Source organism: Micrasema longulum, unplaced genomic scaffold, assembly GCF_059751315.1.
Source record: "Micrasema longulum isolate JH-2025_06_02 unplaced genomic scaffold, ASM5975131v1 h1tg000709l, whole genome shotgun sequence".
Taxonomy (NCBI): domain Eukaryota; kingdom Metazoa; phylum Arthropoda; class Insecta; order Trichoptera; family Brachycentridae; genus Micrasema; species Micrasema longulum.
In genome coordinates this window covers 1-24,946 of record NW_028277905.1, presented here as the reverse complement: position 1 = coordinate 24,946, position 24,946 = coordinate 1, and the positions used below count along the sequence as shown (strand labels likewise).

The 24,946-nt window shown below is 40.2% G+C and overlaps 1 protein-coding gene across 1 annotated transcript in view; it reads left to right on the top strand.

Moving 5' to 3' along the window:
• LOC148279523 (neurobeachin-like) overlaps window positions 1–24,544 on the top strand; it is a gene marked incomplete at its 3' end in the record, with an annotated part of 163,577 nt that extends 139,033 nt beyond the window's left edge. Inside the window, exons 12-20 of the mRNA XM_088229806.1 lie at window positions 2,510–2,732; window positions 11,607–11,749; window positions 13,045–13,131; window positions 17,626–17,729; window positions 18,049–18,239; window positions 18,969–19,285; window positions 19,362–21,387; window positions 23,044–23,186; window positions 24,380–24,544. Coding sequence (XP_088085932.1) covers window positions 2,510–2,732; window positions 11,607–11,749; window positions 13,045–13,131; window positions 17,626–17,729; window positions 18,049–18,239; window positions 18,969–19,285; window positions 19,362–21,387; window positions 23,044–23,186; window positions 24,380–24,544 — 3,399 coding nt within the window. The remainder of the gene's footprint in view (window positions 1–2,509; window positions 2,733–11,606; window positions 11,750–13,044; window positions 13,132–17,625; window positions 17,730–18,048; window positions 18,240–18,968; window positions 19,286–19,361; window positions 21,388–23,043; window positions 23,187–24,379) is intronic.
• Window positions 24,545–24,946: the final 402 nt, after the last annotated feature.

The following is a 24,946-nucleotide window of genomic DNA, read 5'->3' as shown; positions in this document are numbered from 1 at the left end:
CAGCAGTGAAAAAGTACTAATAAAAGTCAGTAGATGTCAATAAAATGCACTTTTTTGGACAGCTGGTAAACCACGTGAAAACACAGGACGGGAACACATTGCGTGGTTATATAATCATGGGTTTACACGGCTCCGGGATACAAAGTGTTAAATCCACAAATTCGGAACATTCAATTTTATAATTAATATCTGGAAGATGACGCGAAAGCAATGAAACCGGTCACTGATTATTTAAAATTTCTGGATTTAATTATCACTTGTCTTTAATTTCTAAAATAAATTACAATGAACTACTTCAAAGAATATTGTAAAAAATTGAACTATTTGTTTAGATTGTCTTTTTGTATTTGTATATTTTCTAAATCATTTTCATTACAGGTTATGTACGCATGTTCATTTGGTTCAATGTAAAAAGGTGTATGTACATTCAATTGCCATTTCATCTAAATTATCTTGCTAGCCTGACCCCTTTTCCTCATTTTCAAAATTTATTACCCTATTGGATATTTTGCATGTTGCCTGTGTTATAGAAATTAAAAGTTGAATTGAATGAAAAAGGTAGGTTCTTCATTTTTCAGTCATTATATAACTGAATTTCAATTGGTACATTTGCCTGAAAATAATTGCATTGTGAAAGTTTCAATCAGAAATGTTGGATAGTTTTTATTATTTAAAATTGTTTGGGAAAGTTAAACCTGGTTCAACTTTTGCATGAATGTATGGCCGTTTTGTGCATTTTTACTCTTTTAATTGTTTTTTATAATTCAGTATTTATTTTTGTTTATGTTTTTCAAAGTTTAAACTTGTTTTGGTAAGTATAGTATAATCATTATTTGGAAATGGTGATCCTGATGACAAATATTGTGATTTGAATCTGCATCAGCGTTAGCCAATTTACTTCAGTACAAACAGCTAGCCGCCGGAACGGCTTAAGATCTGTGTATTTTACATTTGTATAAACGCACATAATGAAAATCTTGGAAGAGTTTTCTTTTAAGAGAAAATAAAATAACAGACTTAGGGTGGAGTCATAAAAGCGTTGATTCTTACGCAATACAATTTTTAAAACATGTCATATGTTTCATAATTATTTGTTAAAAAAACTAAAAACATTTTGCGAATATTGACAGTTTTGCTATTGTAATGACAAAGTTTATGAAAGAAAACAATAATTTAATTGAGTATAGTTCTCCTTTTTAGATCCATTAGCCCTACTTTTAAAAATTATAACCCTGCAATCCTAACCACAAGAGACTAAGCTGTCAATTTTCAACAGCGTTGCCAACTCTAGCGATTTTTTGGTAGATCTACTGATTTTGGGAGCAATCTACTGATCTACTGAATTCGATGGTAATTCTACCGATTTTTAAATTTCTTGAACAGTTGGTTATTTCCATGACAAAATAGTTTCGTAAAAAGTTTTCAAAATCACTATCATTCGTCTAGCAATATAAATTACCACCATCTTTATTTTCGTACCTAACATTGGTTTTATAGGCGTTTGTTTTACACAGTAAATGGAAAAAAAAACAGGAATAAAACATTTTGAAAATAAATAACTAAAAATTAAAAAAGCTTTGTCTGAAAAAGTTAGAAAGCCCTCTCCGGAGGCTTTTTCTTCTTTTAATAAAAATCATCCAGAGCAGGATTTGTATAGACACTAGACGTAAAAAATGTTGCGGTGATGGAATACCCTTAGTCCTATAAAATAAAGGTTAATGTTTACTGTTTCCGAGATATTGCATTCTAACTGCTTTTTTCTCTTGATTTTGCTTTAGTTACCTAAAATTATATTTTTGTTGATGAATTATCTTTTCTTATTTTTCTTTTACCATAGTGATAAAGTATCTATTTTCTTTATTCCACAAAAAGAATGAAATCTATCGCAACATCAATTGCCAATTTAATGATTATTTTACGATCCTGATATTTTCTTCGTGGTATTTCACAAACCTATTAAATTAAAAATACTTCTGACAATCCGATAGTTCTCGTTATTTTTGGTGCCATAAAGTATTAGATACTTTATTGTTATAAATAAAGAAAAATAATTATTCATACACTAAACAATCATTTTAGGTAACTAATCAAGAGAAAAAATAGGAAAAATTTTAAATCTCAAAAACGGTTAATATTTTATTTAACATGATCTATTTTATAGGTCTAAGTCCGTGTTCTATCACCACTTTTTTTTGCGTCTGCGTAGTGTCTGGCTACCTGTATAATATATATTATATACATATCATAAGAGACATATGAGTCGGAGTAGATTTTGCAACTCGCCTAAATATTAATTTTGATATTTTAACACAATGGAGGGAATTCGTGACTCCCGTTCTATTTATTTGTAGATTTTTTTAAGCAACAATAAGTGATACCCCCTATCTCTTTTGTTTCGAAATTCATCTACTTTGACCAAAATTGAACATTGAACATGCGCACACAACCTGCGAGCAGTAAGTCTCATTCTGACGCGAAGATATTTTCCTTTTCCTTTCTGGTGTGGCAGCTTCTCGACCACGTGCTCTTCAACCCGGCCCTGTGGATCCACACCCCTGCTGCGGTGCAGGCTCGGCTCTACTGTTACCTGGCCACGGACTTCCTCGCCGATACCCAGATCTACAGCAACGTGAGGAGAGTCAGCACGGTTCTGCAGACCGTGCACACCCTGAAGTATTATTACTGGGTGGTCAACCCGAGACCCAAGAGCGGAATCATCCCGAAAGGACTAGGTAAGGCATTTCATAAAACACCTGATCGCGCCACTTGCCCGTTAGCAGATGAACGCTCAAATTGCTGGTTCACGGAATGCGTTAGCCTTTATTTGCTTTGCCACAGAACCCTAAATACAATGACTGCAATTACCTACCGTTATTCTGGGTTCTGGCACCTTTATTGTCTGGAACTTCTGTCGCGTGGCAGTCGGGATTAGATCTGATCTTGTGGTCAGGAAAGAGGGGCACTTGATGATTACACAACACAGTGGATTTAATAGTTATTGATCGCATAGGCAAATGCAACATCTTAACCAGAGCTCTGTAGGTAGCAAATAAATTTGAACGCCTCATCCTAGTAATTGTCCTATATATATAGGTGTGTGCACATAGAGTTAATGTGGCGTAACCGACACCAATCTTTTACTGTTTGTTGCCGACGTAAAAGTACATGCACCAACTTGGCGGCCCTTCCTGGGGTTTTAATGTAGCATAGGAGGCTTCAGTATGTGTAAGCGATCTACCACCTCCTCAATAAAGACTAGTATTTGTCACTTTCGGGGGTGGTGATCGCCATACTGAAGCCCACATATAGATTAGAATTCATGAAAATATTTGTATGCCCATAATGTGTTTTTATGTTGTTCTGTATAAGTGTTGATCGCCGCGCGGTCGGCGGGGAACTGCGGCCGGTAGCGGGAGGGTGGGGACCTTATACGTGGCGCGAGAGAGACCGATAGAGCCGGCAAATGTGCTCGCTATCTCTCTCGCCGCGTGATTGGTCAACCTAGCACCGCCCGCTATTGGCCTAGCCCACCGCCGCACGGCAAAATGTTGTATATATAGCCCCGCCGGGGAAAAATAAAGTCAGTCATCTCACCACACTACTAAGGCTTTCTACTCTCCACTTCACCTCCCTACCTCGCTTCAAACCGGACCTCATCGCCACCTGGATTCGAACACCGCTACCCCCCTGGACTTGGAACTCGGATACTCTTTGGATTGGATTTTGGACCCCGGATAATTTGGACCCTTGGATACTTCCCCGGAACACACCCCGCCGTTCCCACCGACGGAGAGATACCGGCCTTACAACCCGGTTGCCTGACTCAGGATTGCGGCCGCCAGCGCTACTCGCTAGCGACCCCGCAAGGGATCTCTAGGCGACGATACCTCCCCCGGAGCTTATCGTTCGTCGGCCGAGGCCCGCCTACGCCCGGCCACTCTGCGTTTGACACCAGCACCTATAGAAATACAGTTCTTGTGACGGGCGCGATTGCTACGGACGAAGCAGTGATCCGCCGCGTCTGTTACAAGTTGGTCCTTCGAGAAGAACCGGATATTCATCGCAGAGCGCCTAGAGATGACTTCGAGAACCCCTTCACTCCGCTCGGGTCGAGGAGGCACGGAACCGAGAGAAGACCCTGCTACAGATCAGGACTCAGCCGAGTCGGACACATCCGAAGATACAGTCCAGCGGCTGAGGACGCAGGTTCGAACGCTCCGTGCTTCACTACACGATCAAGACCGACGCGTGCCCTTGGAGACGAATCCCGAGCCCGCGCCGCGTACTACGGATATGGACGGCATCATGACGGTGCTGTCAAAAATGGCGATTCTACTAGAGGCTTCGCAAGGAAGAAGCCCGACTTCAGCCCCAGAGGACGTTAGCAGAGTCGGCGCCATGATAGCGCGCCAATCTACTGCCAAGGACCTACCCGCCTTCGCCGGAGAGCCGCAGGAATGGGCTACTTTCAAATCGCAGTACACTCAGTCGACGGAGATGTGCTGCCTTTCGGATCCAGAAAACCTCCTGCGTCTACAGCGTGCGTTAAAAGGACGGGCAAGAGAATCTGTGTCGTCATTACTAGTGGATCCAAGCCAAGTGAGGGTGATAATGAAGACGTTGGAGCTACACTACGGCCAGCCGGACATTGTAGCGTCTTCCTTGTTGGAAAAAGTGAGAAGGCTCCGCTGCATACAGAACGACGGATCTACGCAAGCATTAGTAGATCTGTCTAGCGCAGTTCGGAACGCGATAGCGACCTTAGAAGGCTTCGGTGGCGATTACATGTCTACGCCACAACTACTAAGTGAACTAGTGAGCAAGTTACCGCTGTGCATGAAGTCTCTCTGGTGGTACAGCAGAAGAGGAAACCGGGTGAGGCCCTCCGCGAAGGATTTCGCGCTCTTCTTGGAAGATTTAACGGAATCTTCGATGATAGGCGGCGGAATAGAGCCGCAAGTGTACAGCGGAAAACAACGCGAGAAGCCACAGAAGCGAGAACAAGTGCATACAGTGATTTCAACAGAGGGAAACGGGAAAAGTGTAGCGTCATGTGTTTTGTGCGGACGAGGACATTTACTACAAACGTGCCAGGAATACATAGAGTGTAGTATTCCGGAAAGATGGGACATAGTGAAGCGAAAGAATTTGTGTTTTTCGTGTTTATCGAACACTCATCGGGCGATAAAGTGTAGAAATGTAAAAAAGTGCGGCCTCGATGGATGTCGCCGAACACATCACAAGACATTACACGACAGAAATAGTGCCGATATCAGTGAAGCTCGGTCTAGCGCCGATATACGAGCGCCAGATAATAATGCCCGCCGCAACACGCCTGCAGCGGCGGGCGCCGGGGGAAACAGACCGACCGCGAACGAAACCCGCGCCGCAAGTTCAAATGAAAGAAACTACGATTACGGCCACAGTTCGCGGACGAATAATATAGTGACGAGCACCTACGCTCGGGAGGAACCGGTCCTCCTAAAAGTGATTCCCGTCATGTTAAGTGGTCCGCGAGGACGAGTGAACGCGTACGCGTTACTAGATGAGGGATCAACCGTGACATTGATTGACGCAAAAATAGCAAACGACATCGGCGCGCCGGGAGAGACTCGAGGATTAAAAATCCACGGTGCCGGCGGAATGTGCGTAACAGATAGTGCATCAAGAAAAGTCACAATTAAAGTGCGCGGAGTTACGGAAGATTTATTCACTCTCCGCGCAAACACAATACAGAAGCTGAGTCTGCCGCTACAGCCCGTGATTGAAGGGGAAGGCAGGATGCGACAAGTGTGCCCGCAGTTACTCATCGGCCAAGATAACGCCTCTCTCATAGTGACGAGAGAGGCACGGAGATGCGGGGAATACATCGCCTCAGTGACAGCCTTAGGAAAGGTGATACACGGTGGGCGGACACGCCAGACTAACGCCAGCATACTAATGGCGCTTAGTACAGAACAGAGACTAGAAAATCTAGTTAAACAAAATTACGCCGTCGACGCGTTAGGTATAAGTTCGACAGCCAAGATATCGCGTCAGGAGGCGCGAGCCACAGAAACCATGAGAGCCACGACACGTTTCCTACCGCAAGGACAGTACGAGACAGGGCTACTGTGGAAAGACAATCGAATATGTTTACCGGATAATCGCCGTACAGCGCTGAATCGATTTTTAAGCATAGAGAAAAAGTTCAGTAAAAACAGTGAATTCGCCGCGGCTTACAAGTTAAAGATTAAAGAATATCTAGACAAGGGGTATGCCCGGGAACTGACGCTGGCTGAAAGACAAGACACTGCGAGTGGGCTTTGGTTTTTGCCGCATTTCGCAGTGACGAACGTGAATAAACCGGATAAAATACGGATAGTATTTGACGCCGCCAGCCGCTGCAACGGGAAGTCATTGAACGACATGTTGGCCAACGGCCCGGACCTTCTCTCATCGCTTATGGGAAATATAATGCGATTTCGCGAGGGAAAGATCGCGCTGGCAGCAGATATAAGGGAGATGTTTCTCCAAATTAAAATAAGAAAAGAAGACCAGAGGGCGCAGCTGTTCCTCTGGCGCGATAGTCCCGAAGAAGAAATTCGGGAAATGATTATGACGTCGATGACGTTCGGCGCGGCGTGTTCACCGAGCAGCGCACAGTACGTGAGAAATCAAGTCGCAGAAGATCACGGGCAAGAGATGGCCGCCGCCAGGGATGCTGTGCGAAATAAATTCTACATGGACGACTATATGGATGCCGTAGACAGTGCAACAGAGGCGATACAACTGCGCCACGATGTCAGCGAACTACTACGGCGGGGCGGATTCATCCTCGCGAATTGGGCGAGTAATGATCCCTCCGTAATGGAAGCGATTCCTTCAAGTCTGAGAGGGAAAAGCGCACGCGAAATAATTAGCGGAACCTCCGTGACAGAGAGGGTCCTCGGCATCAAATGGGACCCGGTGACAGACGAGTTTCAATTTAAATTTAAAGTGTCACGGGAGGTTCCAACAGAGAGGCCTACAAAACGGCAGATGCTAAGTGAAGTTATGAGCATTTTCGATCCACTCGGTTTCGTAGGGTGTTTGACAATACGCCCGCGAATACTGCTACAAGATGTGTGGCGCTCCCACATAGAGTGGGACGAACAAGTGAATGAAGAACACGCAGAGAAATGGCGCACTTGGGTGGACATATTACGCAATACCGAGTGCGCTATACCGCGGCGCGTATCGAGCGCCAATGGCCAGCCAGTAGAGCTGCACGTATTTTCCGATGCCTCGGAGCAAGCGAGCTGCGCCGTAGCCTACATCGTGGAGGAGAACGCCGCCGGAAGGAATGCGACGTTCATGGCTAGCAAGTGCCGAGTTAGCCCGCTACGAGCGCTATCAATTCCACGCCTGGAATTACAAGCCGCGCTCATGGCCGCACGACTGGCGGCCACAATCAAGAAAGAATGCGGAAGTAATATACGCGATACCTACTACTGGACAGATTCTACTACGGTGCTGTGCTGGGTCCAGAGTGATTCGCGCATCTTCACGCCATTTGTAGCCCACCGCCTAGGGGAAATAGATGAGCTAACGAACGCTCAAGAGTGGCGGTGGGTACCAGGAAAGAAGAACCCCGCTGATCTCGGGACGCGGGACGGCGAGATACCAGACATCTCCCCGGCCGGCATGTGGTTCAGTGGGCCGAGTTTCATAAAGAAAAATAAAAGTCAATGGCCGCCGCTCAAGGTAATAACGGCGACCCCGGATACAAGCAGTGAAATAAAGTGTGCGAACAGTGCCATCGTGATGACAGCCCTCCCGGACGAAAGAAGATTTTCCTCCTGGCGGAGACTGATCAGGACTACAGCGTGGGTGTTGCGCTTCATAAACCGCTGCAGGAAAAAGAATACAGGAAGCGCGACACTCATCGCCCCGGAACTCAAGGCATCAGAGAGGGCGTGGATACTCATAAGCCAGACAGACAGTTACCACGCCGAGATAGCCGCAATTAGACGGGGGGAGTGCCTCCCGCGGAACAGCCGCCTGCTGGGCCTCACTCCCTACCTCGATAAAGATAGCGTCCTCAGAATGGGGACGCGAATTATGGAAGCCCCCGCGGTGAGCGAGCAACTAAAGGCGCCCGTCATACTGGACGGAGCGCACGCCTATACGCGTCTATTGATAAGGCATTATCACGAGTCGCGGCAACACGCAAGTACAGAGCGGACACTCAGCGAACTCAGACAACAGTTCTTTATAACACGATTACGGACAAATATAAGGAAAATTATATACGAGTGCCGCTACTGTCGAATACAGAAGGCCCGCCCGCAGCCTCCGCTCATGGGACAGCTGCCTGCCGGCCGACTCGATCATCACGTAAGGCCTTTTACCCACTGTGGGGTGGACATGTTCGGGCCCGTATACGTAACTATCGGAAGACGCCGGGAGAAACGATACGGGGCCCTGTTTACGTGCATGGTTACGAGGGCCGTGCATATTGAAATTACACCGTCGTTGAGTACTGACTCGACGGTGCAGGCCCTCAGAAGGATGGCGGCCCGCAGAGGACATCCGACAACGCTCTACTCGGACAACGGGACGAACTTCAGAGGCGCAGACAAAGAGATGGCGGCCGCCATGAAGGAACTAGCCCACGATCCCGAACTACAGAACGAGGCGACAAGGAGAGGGATCAAATGGGTGTTCAACCCGCCATCGGCGCCACACATGGGGGGAGCCTGGGAACGGCTCGTCCGGTCGATAAAGGGGGCGCTTATGGTGATTCTAAAGGAACAAGCCCCCCGAGAGGAAACGCTAATGACAGCGATAGCGGAGGCCGAGTACACAGTAAACACTCGGCCCCTAACCCACGTCTCGCTTGATAGCCGAGACGACGCTCCGCTGACTCCGATGCACTTTCTCATCGGGTCGAGCGGGGCCCAGCCGCATCTGGCCGATTACAGAGACGCGCCGCCCGAACTGTGCCTCAGAAAACAATGGCGGGTGGCGCAGAAACTAGCCGACGCATTTTGGAAAAGATGGATGAGGGAATATCTCCCGACGTTGGCACAGCGACGGAAGTGGCAACAGGCCGCCACACCGATCATGGTCGATGACCTGGTCATAATAACGGACGCCGCCCTCCCGCGGAATGAATGGCCGCGGGGACGCGTCATAGCAGTCACACCAGGGAAGGATGGACAAGTCAGGAGCGCCCGGGTCCAGACAGCCACCGGAACCTACACACGACCCGCCGTCAAGCTCGCCGTGTTGCAAATCAAGGACGACGTCGGCGCAGAGATGCCTCCTCGGCAGGGGGGAGTGTTGCCGACGTAAAAGTACATGCACCAACTTGGCGGCCCTTCCTGGGGTTTTAATGTAGCATAGGAGGCTTCAGTATGTGTAAGCGATCTACCACCTCCTCAATAAAGACTAGTATTTGTCACTTTCGGGGGTGGTGATCGCCATACTGAAGCCCACATATAGATTAGAATTCATGAAAATATTTGTATGCCCATAATGTGTTTTTATGTTGTTCTGTATAAGTGTTGATCGCCGCGCGGTCGGCGGGGAACTGCGGCCGGTAGCGGGAGGGTGGGGACCTTATACGTGGCGCGAGAGAGACCGATAGAGCCGGCAAATGTGCTCGCTATCTCTCTCGCCGCGTGATTGGTCAACCTAGCACCGCCCGCTATTGGCCTAGCCCACCGCCGCACGGCAAAATGTTGTATATATAGCCCCGCCGGGGAAAAATAAAGTCAGTCATCTCACCACACTACTAAGGCTTTCTACTCTCCACTTCACCTCCCTACCTCGCTTCAAACCGGACCTCATCGCCACCTGGATTCGAACACCGCTACCCCCCTGGACTTGGAACTCGGATACTCTTTGGATTGGATTTTGGACCCCGGATAATTTGGACCCTTGGATACTTCCCCGGAACACACCCCGCCGTTCCCACCGACGGAGAGATACCGGCCTTACAACCCGGTTGCCTGACTCAGGATTGCGGCCGCCAGCGCTACTCGCTAGCGACCCCGCAAGGGATCTCTAGGCGACGATACCTCCCCCGGAGCTTATCGTTCGTCGGCCGAGGCCCGCCTACGCCCGGCCACTCTGCGTTTGACACCAGCACCTATAGAAATACAGTTCTTGTGACGGGCGCGATTGCTACGGACGAAGCAGTGATCCGCCGCGTCTGTTACACTGTTATTCTTATAATAGTTTTTTAAAACAGGTTTGTTTTACTCACATGCATATAAAATACTTTTTCTAAAAGGTTCTAAGGAAGTATTTTTTCAGTTCTTTATATTTCATTTGAAGATTTTCCATGTTAATTCTCCCTTCCCAGTGATGCGTTGCTAGTACACATTGCATCTAATAACTTTAAGATCTCCATTAATGTAATGACTTGTGGGTTAAAAATTTCGGTATTCCTCCATAAAAGTTTACTCATTGGTTAAAATATTTTTCAATTGAATAATTAATGCCCTTTGGGAACAGACAAAGCATTTTATCAAAAATTGGAGGTAAATCACCAATACAATAGAAAGTTTACCAATGCATATCGCGTACGTAGTAAAAGAATAAACCTTTTATTTAATTATCTCGCACAGTCTTCATGTCTCACTCTCGATAATACAGGTATATTCGGGTTTGTTTATTTGTTATATTTAACTCAATATAAAGTATTGTCTTAAGTGTGAACAATTTTTTTGGAGTGTGCGAGAGTGTCCTACACTAATGTACAAAAAAATTGAGAATATTTATGTACGTACTTTTGTACAACTGCAACTCTTTTAACTTGGAAAGAGTTCAGCGGAAGTTTTTACGCTACATACAGTTCAAAAAGGGTAAACATATAAATGAAATGTCTGAGTTGAGGTTACCATTGCTCTCCACCAGAAGGACAACTGCTGACTTCACTCTAATGCACAAAATAATATGCTCCATACTAGATTGTTCAAAATTACTATCCCTGATAAACTTTCGTGTACCCACAAGGACCACCAGACTTCGACACATGTTCAATAGGACAAACTTTAACCTCTATTCTCCCCTGGCACGCATCCACGGAACAGCTAATAATTATGCTGAACTGTTGGACTTGCTCCACACTACTCCTGCTGCTATCAAATTAGCAATCCTATCCACCGAATGGCCATTTCCTCAATTCTCCCCTATTTGATGTGTTTCTCCATTTCCCTTTTCTTTTGAATGAATCACATGTTAAATGTAATAGTTATGATTTAATCTTTTTTATTTTCTTTAATATTTTATGTTCTTTCAACTGTATATTGTAAGAGCCCTCTGGGCGTTGATTAAATAAATACTGTTTGTTTACCCAATAAAATAAATAAATCCAATCTTTCTAAATGGTGCTGATTTGATTTTAATATATGTTATATATTTAAATGTTAAATCATTGTATAATTTTATATAAAATCTCTTAAATCAACAGATGATGCATGGAGAGAAAAAAATTGATAATTTCTCTTAATTCAAATGAAACATCATTTGATTTTAAATATTTTTTTCTAATATGTAGGTTTGCATAATTTTTTAATCAAATATATGAATGCGTGGAATTAATAGTTTGACATTACTTTATTTTTTTATGACAGAGGGTCCTCGACCAGCCCACAAAGACATCCTCACGATTCGAGCGTACATCCTTCTGTTCTTGAAGCAGCTTATCATGATCGGAAATGGTGTGAAGGACGATGAACTACAAAGCATTCTAAATTATTTGACCACTATTCACGAGGTATATCTATCATAATAATATTAATTTAATTGATTTTAAATTCCTAGATTTTCATGTTCATTAGCTTTAGCTAATATTATTTATTTAGCTATTTTCTTGGCAATATATCCTCGTAGGATACACATGATATCATTTTTTCTCATGAACTAAAACAGCGTTCAGTTAAAAATATTTTTCATTCTTTTTGCATTATAACAATAAGGAAATTCAGTTCAAAATTAGAGCATTTAATTTTTGTGTATAAGGAAGTTTATCTTAAATGTTTGAAAAAATCATATAAACGAGAGAAAACGTAGAGAAAAAAAAGATCCTTTCAGTAGTGTTCAAATCAAAACATGTCCTCATTATTACAATAAAACAGTTTCAAAAGACTATTTTTTTCAATTCAGAGGCTAGTGGGTCCATATGGACACTGGTGAATCGTTGTGGACATACCAGCGTTTGATATTTATCAACTCAAATGATTTCGGTAAAATGGTACGACGTCACTAGTTCTCCGAAATCAACCAATGACAGAGTGTTATGACACATTTCCGGATACTGGGAAGCCAACCCACTAATAGGGACTACTCATTGTATGTACTCAATATAATACGATACATAAAAATATTTTTAAAAATTAAGTTTTTGTAAAAAAAACACTCATGCATAATAAACTTTAATTTAAAAAAAAACAATAAAAAATCATTTGGGATTCTCAAGCCTTTTCAACCACCAAATATACAAAAAAATATGTTTTGTTCTGCCTAGATAAAGGTTATACACAATCACTTGAAATTTGAAACGAAATTGTGGAGATTTGGAAATTACAATCACTAGACAGAATGATGAATGTTACAGTGTGGGAAGTGAACCAGTCAATGATAGGTCATAAGCCCTGTAAACGCCTAGTTTTTCACATCCCCGATAATACAGTGATAAATCCTAATTCCATAATTTTAAAAACACAATTTTGTTTGCTACAATTTCTGATAAACCTCAAAATGAGGGATGAAACTCTGTACCTCAGACGAATGCAAATCCAGAATTTGGTGAAAAGACATTTCGATTTTCGTATCCAGTTTATGATCATGTCCATTGATTTTGAAGAAATGTAAGCCTTACAATGAAAGAAGCAATGTATTAAGATACTGAAAATACAAATGAATGCTTTAAATTATTAGAAATTACTTAGAGAAAGCAGATTCTTTAGGCTTGTTTTGAACATTTTATGTTTGGAATTGCATCCGTCTGCCTTTGAGGTACGAACAACTTTAAAAATGCAAAAAAGTAAATAACTCAATTTCTTCTTCTAGGATGAGAACCTCCACGATGTCCTACAGATGCTGATCTCTCTAATGTCGGAGCATCCTAGCTCCATGGTTCCAGCATTTGATGTAAAGGTGAATTTTATACTTTCAATTTATTAGTTCCACTAATTTCATTACAAATCACGATCATTGATTCCACTGCCATCAGCTTCATAGCAAATATATTTAATTCATTCCATCAACTACGGTGTAGCGTCAAATATTGGTCACCACTCCACTTTACTAAGAATCTAACGCACTTGCGAAGGCCTAGCCTCAACACAAGAGACGTTGGACATCTTTAAGTAATCTGGATGTTAGTTTATATACCTGCTTTTTAATGTCTACCGGTTTCGAGATGTTCTAACATTCTTTGAAATGTTTGGCCACAATGATAATGGTTTAAAACTAAATAACTGGTCTAGATACCTAGTTATTAAAAATGAATTCATTTAACTCCATTATGGATTAAAAATTAACATAAATGTTTATTTTTGTTAAGTTAAGCAATTTTAAAAAAAAAGTATTAATTGAGTTATTTTAGCCAATTAAAAAACTACCACGAAAGCTATCCATAAAACGCCAAAATTGTTTAAAAAAAACAGGCGAGGTTTGATAAAGAAATACTTGGAATATTTGAATTTTTATGCGTTATACTTCAAGACTATTTTTTTTCCTGGATTGGTACACACGTTTATAATTAATCTGTTAATTTTTTGCAACTTTGGACACGATGGTTTTTGACGGACAAACCTGTAAGATGCATTTTGATATGGTCGGTGAATTTTCAAGAGTATTCCAGAGCGAAAATGACCGAGCAAAAGATTTGTTTTAAGTTTTGTGTTGAAACCAAAATTAATCGCAGTGCCGAGGTCGAATTGTTGGAGACCACTTCTGGAGAGTCTGCCACGAAGAAAACAGCCATTTATGATTGGTATAAACATTTTGAAGAGTGTCGTGAAGACGTTGAAGATGCCATCTTCCACAAAACCAAACAAATTGAGTTTGCTAATCGCTGAATTGCTATTAGAAAGGAAACAGAGGAAATCGGTGTCTCACACAGATTATACAAATCAATAAGGAAATATCTCATACTACGAATACCGATAAAAATATATGAAATGGATTTTGAAAATGGATTGTATTTTCAAAATCAATGTGGATATAGTGGAGAAATGTTTTCATTTGTAACTTTAAAAAATAAATTATTACAAAATATGTCCCTACAAAACCGCGACATGTTCGGCCTTGATAATTGTGACGTCGGCCTCGTCATGGTCAGCGCGTTTGCCTACTATTCAAGAGGTCTCGGGTTCAATTCCCAACGTGGTTGATTTGAAATATTTATTTAAAAAGGTGTTTTCACAATATAATATTTCATAGTCCCTGGACTGGTACCTGAAGCGTAAGACTGATCATCTTACCTTCATGTAACAAAAATGAACAAGATACGCTGCGATTGATGAACCAATGTAGTGCCCTATGCACCATTAGGTGGGGAAAGGAAATTGATGATGATGCATTGTGATGTCACGATTCATGACGATGTTCTATTAACCAGTGGTCCCCCGAGGATAAGGCTCCTTTTATGATGTAAAGCATCGCACTCACAAAGAATGTGTATAGGTGTTACCTACATCTAGAAGCTTCAGAAAGGTTCATTCTAGCAAGGTGTTTGTTCAATCCGCAGTGCCCTGGGCAGGGTCTAGTGATACCCCTCACTTGATTTCGGCTGAGCTTTGCGAGTACCCTTTTATCAGTTCCCTCCCATGGTGCTGACCAGGTAGTCTGGCTCATTGGGACAACCCGTAATGTCAGACATCAACTAAAGAAATAATAATTATGTACATCTATCGTCGCCGTAAAATAATCTTCTCTGCAATTTGTGAAATGGCTCTCTTTGGAAGAAATAATATGAGCAGTGTAGACAATGTTTCTAAACACTGCCACTCGTGAAATGGCTCTCTTTGGAAGAAATAATATGAGCAGTGTAGACAATGTTTCTAAACACTGCCACTCGTGAAATGGCTCTCTTTGGAAGAAATAATATGAGCAGTGTAGGCAATGTTTCTAAACACTGCCACTCGTGAAATGGCTCTCTTTGGAAGAAATAATATGAGCAGTGTAGACAATATTTCTAAACACTGCCACTCGTGAAATGGCTCTCTTTGGAAGAAATAATATGAGCAGTGTAGACAATGTTTCTAAACACTGCCACTCGTGAAATGGCTCTCTTTGGAAGAAATAATATGAGAAGTGTAGACAATGTTTCTAAACACTGCCACTCGTGAAATGGCTCTCTTTGGAAGAAATAATATGAGCAGTGTAGACAATGTTTCTAAACACTGCCACTCGTGAAATGGCTCTCTTTGGAAGAAATAATATGAGCAGTGTAGACAATGTTTCTAAACACTGCCACTCGTGAAATGGCTCTCTTTGGAAGAAATAATATGAGCAGTGTAGACAATGTTTCTAAACACTGCCACTCGTGAAATGGCTCTCTTTGGAAGAAATAATATGAGCAGTGTAGGCAATGTTTCTAAACACTGCCACTCGTGCCAATGTCACCTCACAGTAATTGAGTGAAACACTGGATTCTGCGTGCAAAATATATGAAGAATACATTGTTAGTTATGTCATTACATTTTCTACATAAACCACACAAATTTCAATTATAAAAAAAAGCAAATATTCTCAAATTCTGTGTATTTTTTTATCAAACCTTCATACTTACAAACTTAAATGAATACTTTGAGACCAATAATCGCCTCCGTGGGATTTTTTCTTGCCCTCGCTGGGGCCGTGGGATTGAAAGGAATATATGTGATATAACATTCAATATTGCTTTTGTTTGTATAATTTCAATCACACCAAGAGGAACCTTATGTACAATTGGTTTATTATTTAATTATTTCAAATCTCTATGAAATTATGGAACTATTAATGCATGATAGATTAGACAACTTTACCTTATAATTTAAGTGGTAAATAAACATATCGTACCATATATGTTTTTTCAACCAAATTACTTTAATTTTGGTAAAGCATGTCGTCGCTGGGCGCGTAAATACCTTCAATGTGGCAAAATTGAAATTACACAGGAGAGTAAAATTAACGATTTTTAAGCAAGGAAATGAAGGAAAACTGCCAATTTCTTTAAAAAACTTGTAAATAATGATGTATTTTTATGAATAACATTTTTTTGTATTTGAATAGATAGATTTAGAAATATAATTTGGAATCATAGAATTAAGAATAGAATAGTAATAGAAAAAGTTAAGAGATTGAGTAATATTTTTAAAAAAAAAAACCTATTAAAATAGAAGTTAGATTACAATAAGTCTTGCAGCTACTGAGCGCATGGGCGGTTGGAATTCTAGACCTTATTTACTAAATTTGGATATTTGATAACATTTACTTATTAAAGCTAGATTACTAATCGTCTTGCAGCTACAAAGTGCATGGTTAGTGTGAAAGCTCCAATGTGACGATTGTGCACATTGGAGGTATTACTTGCCCAGCGACGATATTTAAAACATGCCTTAAGGCTGTAGTCTGGTAAAACGCACGCAAAATGAGGAAATCATACGATTTTGCCATTTTTAAACAAATGTTTTTTTTAATCGCGCAATAATAAAAAATTAAAAAAACATAAATTAGATAAAAACAATAATTTTTTAAGGTGTTTCTGTTAAAAAATATACTTAAAAGTTTAATGTAACTAAAATATAATTAATTTTAGACCGGCAGATTACGCCATTTCAAATTTAGATTAGGTATCTGGGATTTCAATATAGACTAAATATCGAAGTAAAATTTGTTGGGAATAATTCGAAGATAAATTGAACATGAAAGTGGCTGAAGCAAAATTTATTTTTTTTGTTTTTGAAAAGAAATACAAGCATTTTAAATCATACACATTTTTGAGACGTTTTTCCTTTATTTCTACGTCAAATTATGCCTTCCGTAATACTTTAAAAAATATATTTATTGAAAAGTTTTAGTTGAAACCTTTTTTTATAAAATTGTATTTAAAAAAAAAGAAGATAATTCTGGTTGTAATATTCAATTTATAATAATGTCTTATTAACGTTTTTATGACCTTCATACTTGCCCTTGTCGGTACCTTTGCCGGTACCAGAAATACCTTTAAAAATTATTGTTTACATCTAATTTATGTTTTTTTATTTTTTTATTATTGCGCGATCAAAAAAAAGCGTTCGTTTGAAAAATCGTATGATTTCCTCGTTTTGCGTGCGTTTTATCAGACTACAGCCTTAAATATCATCTTGAAGGGTGGCAGGAATTGCTTTGACACAAACAACCAAGCCAGAATTCAGATGTGAAACTGAAAATGAACTTTCTGCTCAATGCCATCTACTAATGTAAGTTGTGTCTACGCAGGCAAAACAACATGTATTTAAGAATACTAGTGATTAAAAAATTAACTTGCCGCTTTTTAATTTCAAGAGGAACGGGAGTGAATACACATTGCTGCTTTGGTCATTCGTTTAAATCATTTTTGGCACCTAGGCATCGGGGTAAAATATGATTGAATGTTTTAATGGAGTGATTCTCTTGTTTCAGTATGGCGTAAGAACTATCTTCAAGCTACTTGCCGCCGACAGCCAGCTAATCAGGCTTCAAGCTTTGAAATTATTAGGGTTCTTCCTGAGCAGAAGTACACACAAGTAAGTCTTTGCATAACAATTTTAATCGTTTCGAGTGAGAGTTGGGGACGATCTCTCAGACCCCCTTACAGTTCTGAGCGGAGTGCCTCAGGTATTAATCTTAGGCTTGACCTAAGTCCCTATAATGAATTTACTTTGAGTAAAACATTTCTGTAAAAAAAAACAGGTTACGCGGTATTGCAGTACCACCGACAATATCGAATTTCTAACAATATAATTGAAATAATTTATAAATCAATCGATAGCTATTTGAAATCGAACTAATGGGGTTTGATTTATAGTGCTAAATATAACTTAACCTACATATTTTCTGTTTCAGACGAAAATACGACGTGATGTCTCCGCACAATCTTTACACCCTCCTAGCAGTGCGGCTGGGTGCCGCTCCAGAGGGCTTGACTCTTCCCTGCTACAATGCCTTGTATGAACTCCTAACTGAACATGTTGGACAACAGATTCTGTACACTAGTCATGCTGAGCCACAGAACCACTACAGGCTGGAGAATCCAAGTGAGATATGATTTTGGATGATTGAAGCTAATTAATTAGAGGTTATTTTATTAATTCTTAAAGGACTGTGCTAAAAAATCCCTCTGGAAACGGCGCTGTAACATCATGTTACATCAAGTAAAAAAACTACGTATAGTCATTTAAAAACAAAAATTTAACATATACGAAGTTCGTTCAGAAAATAATGGGAATTTCGAAATTTCAAAATTTTCTCCGGTTTGGAGAGTCCGATTGTCAATTAAAAAACATATGCTCCTAAAGTATGCTTAAGTTTTCAGCTATATTAGTATTATTATTATTATTATTCAGATTTTAGTTTGTTAAAAAAATGGGATCAAAGAATTTGTACCAAATTTTGTGTTAAAAGTTAAATAAAGTGTAACAAAGTGTATGAAATGTTAGCAAAGGCCTATGGTGAGTCTGCTTTAAGTAAAACAAGAGTTTACGAGTTTAAATCGGACTCTTCAAACCCCTAAAATTTAAAAATTCCCGTTATTTTCTGAACACACTCGTATAATATATACTGTTTCATAATATATTTTCCATCATTTGTAAAAAATAATCATATAATTTACGCTTGTTATAGCAAAATATGAGAGATATATTTAGTCTTGTATTTTACGTAGCCTCGTTTGACATCGTAAGGGTTTGATGATGATGATCGAAAGGCTGTGAAAATCCAATGACAATTTTGTTTCTTTTCTAATATCTCTTTTTATTTCATTCTAGTGATCCTCAAAGTGGTGGCAACTCTGATAAGACAATCCAAGCAGAGTGAACAACTTCTCGAAGTAAAGAAGCTCTTTTTATCTGACATGACGCTGCTCTGCAACAATAATCGGGAGAACAGAAGAACCGTCCTGCAGATGTCTGTATGGCAAGAGTGGCTCATAGCCATGGCCTACATCCATCCCAAGAACGCCGAAGAACAGAAGATTTCTGACATGGTGTACTCACTTTTTAGAATGCTTCTTCATCATGCTATCAAACACGAATATGGAGGATGGAGAGTTTGGGTTGATACTCTGGCCATTGTACATTCCAAGGTAAGTTTTTCTTCGAAAATCTACCCCTCAGAACCTGAATTTATAACTGTATTTTTAACAACCTTTCCGATTTCAGGTTTCTTACGAAGAATTCAAACTCCAATTTGCTCAAATGTATGAGCATTACGAGCAGAGGAGATCAGACAATATCACAGATCCTGCCGAACGACAGCAACGTCCCATCAGCACCATTTCTGGCTGGGACCAACCATCGACTACTTCCGGTGTCAGTTCTGCTGACCCTAGGTATCCTCAACTCTCTGATGGACAAGAAACGTCAGAAGACTCTCCGACTGAGTTCCAGAACCCTACGCCGAGATGGATCAATCACGGATCTCAGACAGAAATAGGAAAAGGTCTTTCTCTTAGGGAGATCCAAGACGATAAAAGTTCGGGGCAAGACTGCAATTGTTCCAGAGCTACGCCAACTAATAGTGACTGTGAGCATGCTGATAGTGTTATTAATGTAGGTGATAATAATGTTGAGGAAGACTTACGGACTAGCCCGGATGAAGTTGAATACAGTGTAGTTCATAAAGTACATTCTGATGACAAACATTCCAAACAAATTGATAATGATAGTGGTTGTGATAGTGATAAACATTCGGTAGTTAATTGTGACAATATTTCTCCTGTAAACTTAAACCACTGCAATGGTAATGTGGAAGATTCACCCGAGAAAGTCAGCGATGAGAAAGCTGCGGAAATCAGGAGGAACCTGGAAATTCAGCTCCTCAATGAACAAAAGGAAGCAGCTGAAGACATTATTAAGGAGATTCTCATCAAGTCTGAAAAGTTGCTCAACGAATGTGTCTCGGATGTTAGTTTACCCAATGCTAATTCTTCATCCGTTGTCCGAGATGAAGAACTTGTACAAGCCGCTAACCAAGTGGTCAATAATCCTGCTGAACCTTTTGCCAATTTACCGAGAGCTGGAGAAATCAGCAGAGACGCTAGTCTCGATTATATTCCGGTCAGAGATATTGACCATATTTTGCAAAACATTAAGGACGATGAGAAAAATGATAACTCAGACAATGCCGCATGTTCTAGTCTTTCTGCCAGTGAAACAATGAGCCCTAAAAGAGAAATGGACTTTATTGATATTCCATCTTCTGCTAATGAGGCAGAAATGGAGCTTTCTGATGCCTACCAAACCCCAACTGAAGTTTCTTGTCAAGAAAAGAATATTCAAACAGAATTAGAAAGTATTCCTGTCCATGAGGATGCAAATATTGTTACCTCTCCTCAAGATGTTGCCTTAAGTGTTGTAAATGAGATAATAAATAACGCAATTAAGGTAGTTTGTTCTAAATCTGAAGAAAGTGAATCTACGATTGATTCCAAACCTCAAATCGAAACACTAATTTCTTTTGAGACTGATGAGAAACTGGAAGAACCAAGTGAAAATGGGCCACAAATAGCGCTCGATATACTAACGGATTTAATAAGCGATGTTGTTATATCGAGTAACGCCCAGAAATCAGAACAGGATCAGGAAACAGAAGACATAAATAAAAATGAAAAGGAAGTAATCGAAGAAAGAGTTGTCGGAGACACACCACGAGTAATATCACCGATGATTTCCGATGAAGGTGATGTTATTCCACTGGACGGTGATCTCATATCCGAAAGCAATATTTCAATTCTTAAGGGTGATGACAAGGAAACTCTCAGCAATATAAACAACAACGGAGTTGAGGCTACAAAAGATCAGAAAGACGTTGTCCAGACTGAAAATGCCAAAAATGAAAAGAATTCATCCGAAACAGACAAGAATAAAAACGACGAAAATGTTCAAACGGAACCGTCATCACCAGAAATCCCACCAATTTCAACCATCAGTGAGAATATCTCTCTAGCGAATAAGGATGCACAGGTGATTCACCATGAAGACGAGGAGTTCGAAGCTGAGATGAGGAGGGAATCCGGCGAGAGAGAGATGAATAGGAGGGTCAGCTTGCCGGAAGATGGTGCATCCGGTCAGGACCATTCTATATCCGGAGACAGTGGATCAAAACAAAGCAATATTAGTGGAAGTTCTCCTCAGAAGCGGCCACGAAGTGCTTCCACTAGCACTCAAGTCGATTCCAACCACTTTGGTAAGCATTCTTGTACATTAAAATTCATTAGTAAAAAATTTTGGTGCACCTAGACAGAGGATGGAGAATACAGTTCTGTGTGTGACAAGAAAACGTGTGTTTTGTTTTGGGCACTCTCGGTTAAAAATCCTTGAAAAGAAAATCGATTGAAGATAAACTGCGTAGTTTAGCAGTCAATTCTCAGCAGGGTGAACATGAAATATGTTTTTAAGGTGGTTTTACACGACGATGTTTAATTTTTCCTGGACACAAGTCAAGTCACTTGCAGTGTCAGACTGATAACCTTCCATAGATTAAATATGATCTAGATTAACACTTTGTATCCCGGAGCCGTGTAAACACGTGATTATACAACCACGCGTTGTGTCCCGGTCCCGTGTTTTCACGTGGTTTACCAGCTGTCCAAAAAAGTTAATTTTATTGACATTTAGTGACTTTTATTAGTACTTTTTCGATGTTGGTAAACTACCTTGAGGTGATTCTCACAAAAATGACACTATATAAATTATCCAACCATAACAATACGTGAAAACACGGGCCTGGGACACAACGCGTGGTTATTATAATCACAGGTTTACCCAACTCCGGGATACAAAGCACAAAAGAGGAGTGAGACCCTGTATATGTGCAAACATTGCAATGTGGCTATCCATAAAAGCCAATGTTGCCAAAACTATCATAGAAAAATTACCAATTGAATTGTTTCAAATAAATATGAGGAATTTCAATTGATTTAATTTAGTATTTTCATAATTATGACACTTTTAAGAAACCTTTCACAAAGCATGAAATTTCACAAAAATGGGCCGGGCACGGGGTAAATTCTATGTGTATTCGGCCGGTGCTCAAAGTGTTAATAACAGTTGGAGTTTCAATGCAGTGTTTGAATTTTAACACGTTCGCCGACTCTTTTTTTCTCCTAGGATACACTCATGTGGACACATATCATAACTTTATTATTTTTTGAATATTTTACTTCCGATTAGACTGTAGTTGAAGGTTTGAGGGAAATCTTATTTTTTTATCAATATTCCTACAGAGATGAGGTAGAATTTTTTTTCAAATTCAGGATTATCGATATTCGAGCGTTTACAGGGCTTATGACCTGTCATTGGCTGGGTTGAGTGGCCACTTTACGTTTTTTACAACATTCCCCATTCCGCTTATTAGCGAATATCGACACAGGTACCATTTTGATTCTTGTATATATCTTATTAAATGAGAAACCATTCACTAGCGTGTTGGAGCACCATCTATGTATTGATATTGAAGTTAAGTATTTTTAATTAGCATATTACTTTATTTTATGTATTTAAGACTCTTCCGAGTTAAATTAAGTACTAGTAATCGCCTGCATGTGTATGTACAAAAATACACATACCAAAAAATAATGTTGTGAAATCTTATTTGACTAACATACTGGAACAATTTTATTACTGACTGTTTTACAGGGACACAATATCTCCTTCTACCATTTAAATATTTCAGTTTCGCGTAGACTATAGCCGTCTTTTCACCACCCATGTCTTTTGGACTGAAAACTATAACAGTCACTTAAGCTGTTTAAATTAAAGACATGATTTTGACAGCTATACCAGGCCTAAGCCTGAAGTCTTGAAAATGAATAAATTGGATTTTTAAATGTATGATTTTCAGAAAACAAACGACCCAAATGCAGCCGCCCAATGTTCTCCCCGGGTCCCACGCGACCTCCATTTAGAATTCCCGAGTTCAGATGGTCCTACATTCACCAACGACTTCTCTCAGATGTGCTGTTTTCTCTTGAGACTGATATTCAGGTAAATTGTAGGCTAAATTGAAGGTTTTATGAAAGTAATTGTAAATTTTGGGCATTTATAATCAAACTTGGGGATATTTTACATTAATTTATTTCTTCTTCTTCTTGCGGTGCCTTGTCAGGTCCCTCTGACGCTGGCGATCACTACAGCAAAAGCATCTTGGGCCTGCGCTACTCTTATATTCCGCAGCCAGGACAACTGCTTAATGAATGTACTCGCCTTAGTGATTCCTGAAGAAATGTGACCAGAGTGATTTCCTGTTGCCTACTCTGGTGGATTTTTCTGCCGGGATTACCTTTCCTTAGTTGGATGGTTCTGGTTTGAAGGCGCCAGAAACTCGCCTTTCATCCTCTCGTTATCTGCTGCGATCACACCGTTATGAGTGTGATCCCATTGCCCGGGGTTCGCGTCGTGGACGCTAACGAGTAGGACTAGTCAGTAGTGTTTCCGGTGGAATGCAACTAGTCGTTTGCAGCATTTTATAGAATCACACCCTCCAGCAAAATGTGACTCATTCAGCTCGACCACCATGAATTTATTTATTTAAAGTGTTAAAATATTATTATAATAACGGATAACTTATTACGTTCCAAAATATAATAACCTCAAGGGCATTTTTCGATTGTGTGTGATTCTAATTTTTCTTTTATTAATTTTATTTAATTTTACTTAAAATTTAAGCAAACGGGTTATTTTGTCATTACATGCTACAGATTTATCCAAATGATTAAGAGAACCATTGGGTTTTAACTTTTTTCGAGACATCACTTCACTCTCAAAGTTTCGCACTTCTGCTGGGAGAGTATTCCATGTCATAAGACCTGTGACCCCAAATGCGCGTTCATCGAATTAAGTAAGCTGGTTACGTAGAGATACAATGATTTTTATATAGCCATAGATATATATCTATTTGGATAATGAATATAGCACCATTTTTGAGAAAATCTCCTCAAGGGCGCCGTACAATAAATAAATATCCCAGCACAGAGTGTATGGACGGTTGGGATTCTAGTTCCTCATCTCCAATTATGATATATTACAATAAATTATGATACATAGAAGCGAGATTACAGCACGTCTTGCAGCTACAGCGCGCATGGACAGTAATAAATCTAGCCCCTTTTTACAATTATTTCTTAGGATTAAATAACTATTGACTATGCAACAAAACTAAAATGTTTCTCGTCTTTCAGGTTTGGAGAAGTCACTCTACTAAGTCGGTTCTGGACTTTGTAAACAGCAGTGAGAACGCTATCTTCGTAGTCAACACAGTACATCTGATCTCCCAGTTGGCTGATAATCTGATCATCGCCTGTGGAGGACTCCTGCCTCTTCTGGCTTCAGCCACATCACCAAATGTAAGTGTGAAAATCAATATTAATTAAGAATACTTTCTGATGCCTAACAATTGACCAGTATCTGACATAGCCTCCAGATATAATAGACTGATTATAAAAATTAACTTTGTAAACAAGCTCTTTTACTGTCCATGAGGCTCGACTGTGAAATCATTTCCCATCCACTATGCAAAGGTGTTTCTACTGTATTTAAAAAAAAATCACGTCTGAAGAAATATTTCCTTTCTCTTCCTTAAACTCTCCTCATTTCCTCTCTTTTTATTCCATTTTTTCATTGAAGACTACATAGTGTTGATATTTATTAGTTTATATTTATTTGTTCTATTTTTTTTTTCTCTTAAAAACTACAATCAATAATAAAAATAATGTGACCTCACTGGGGTTACCCGTGCCGAGGACACA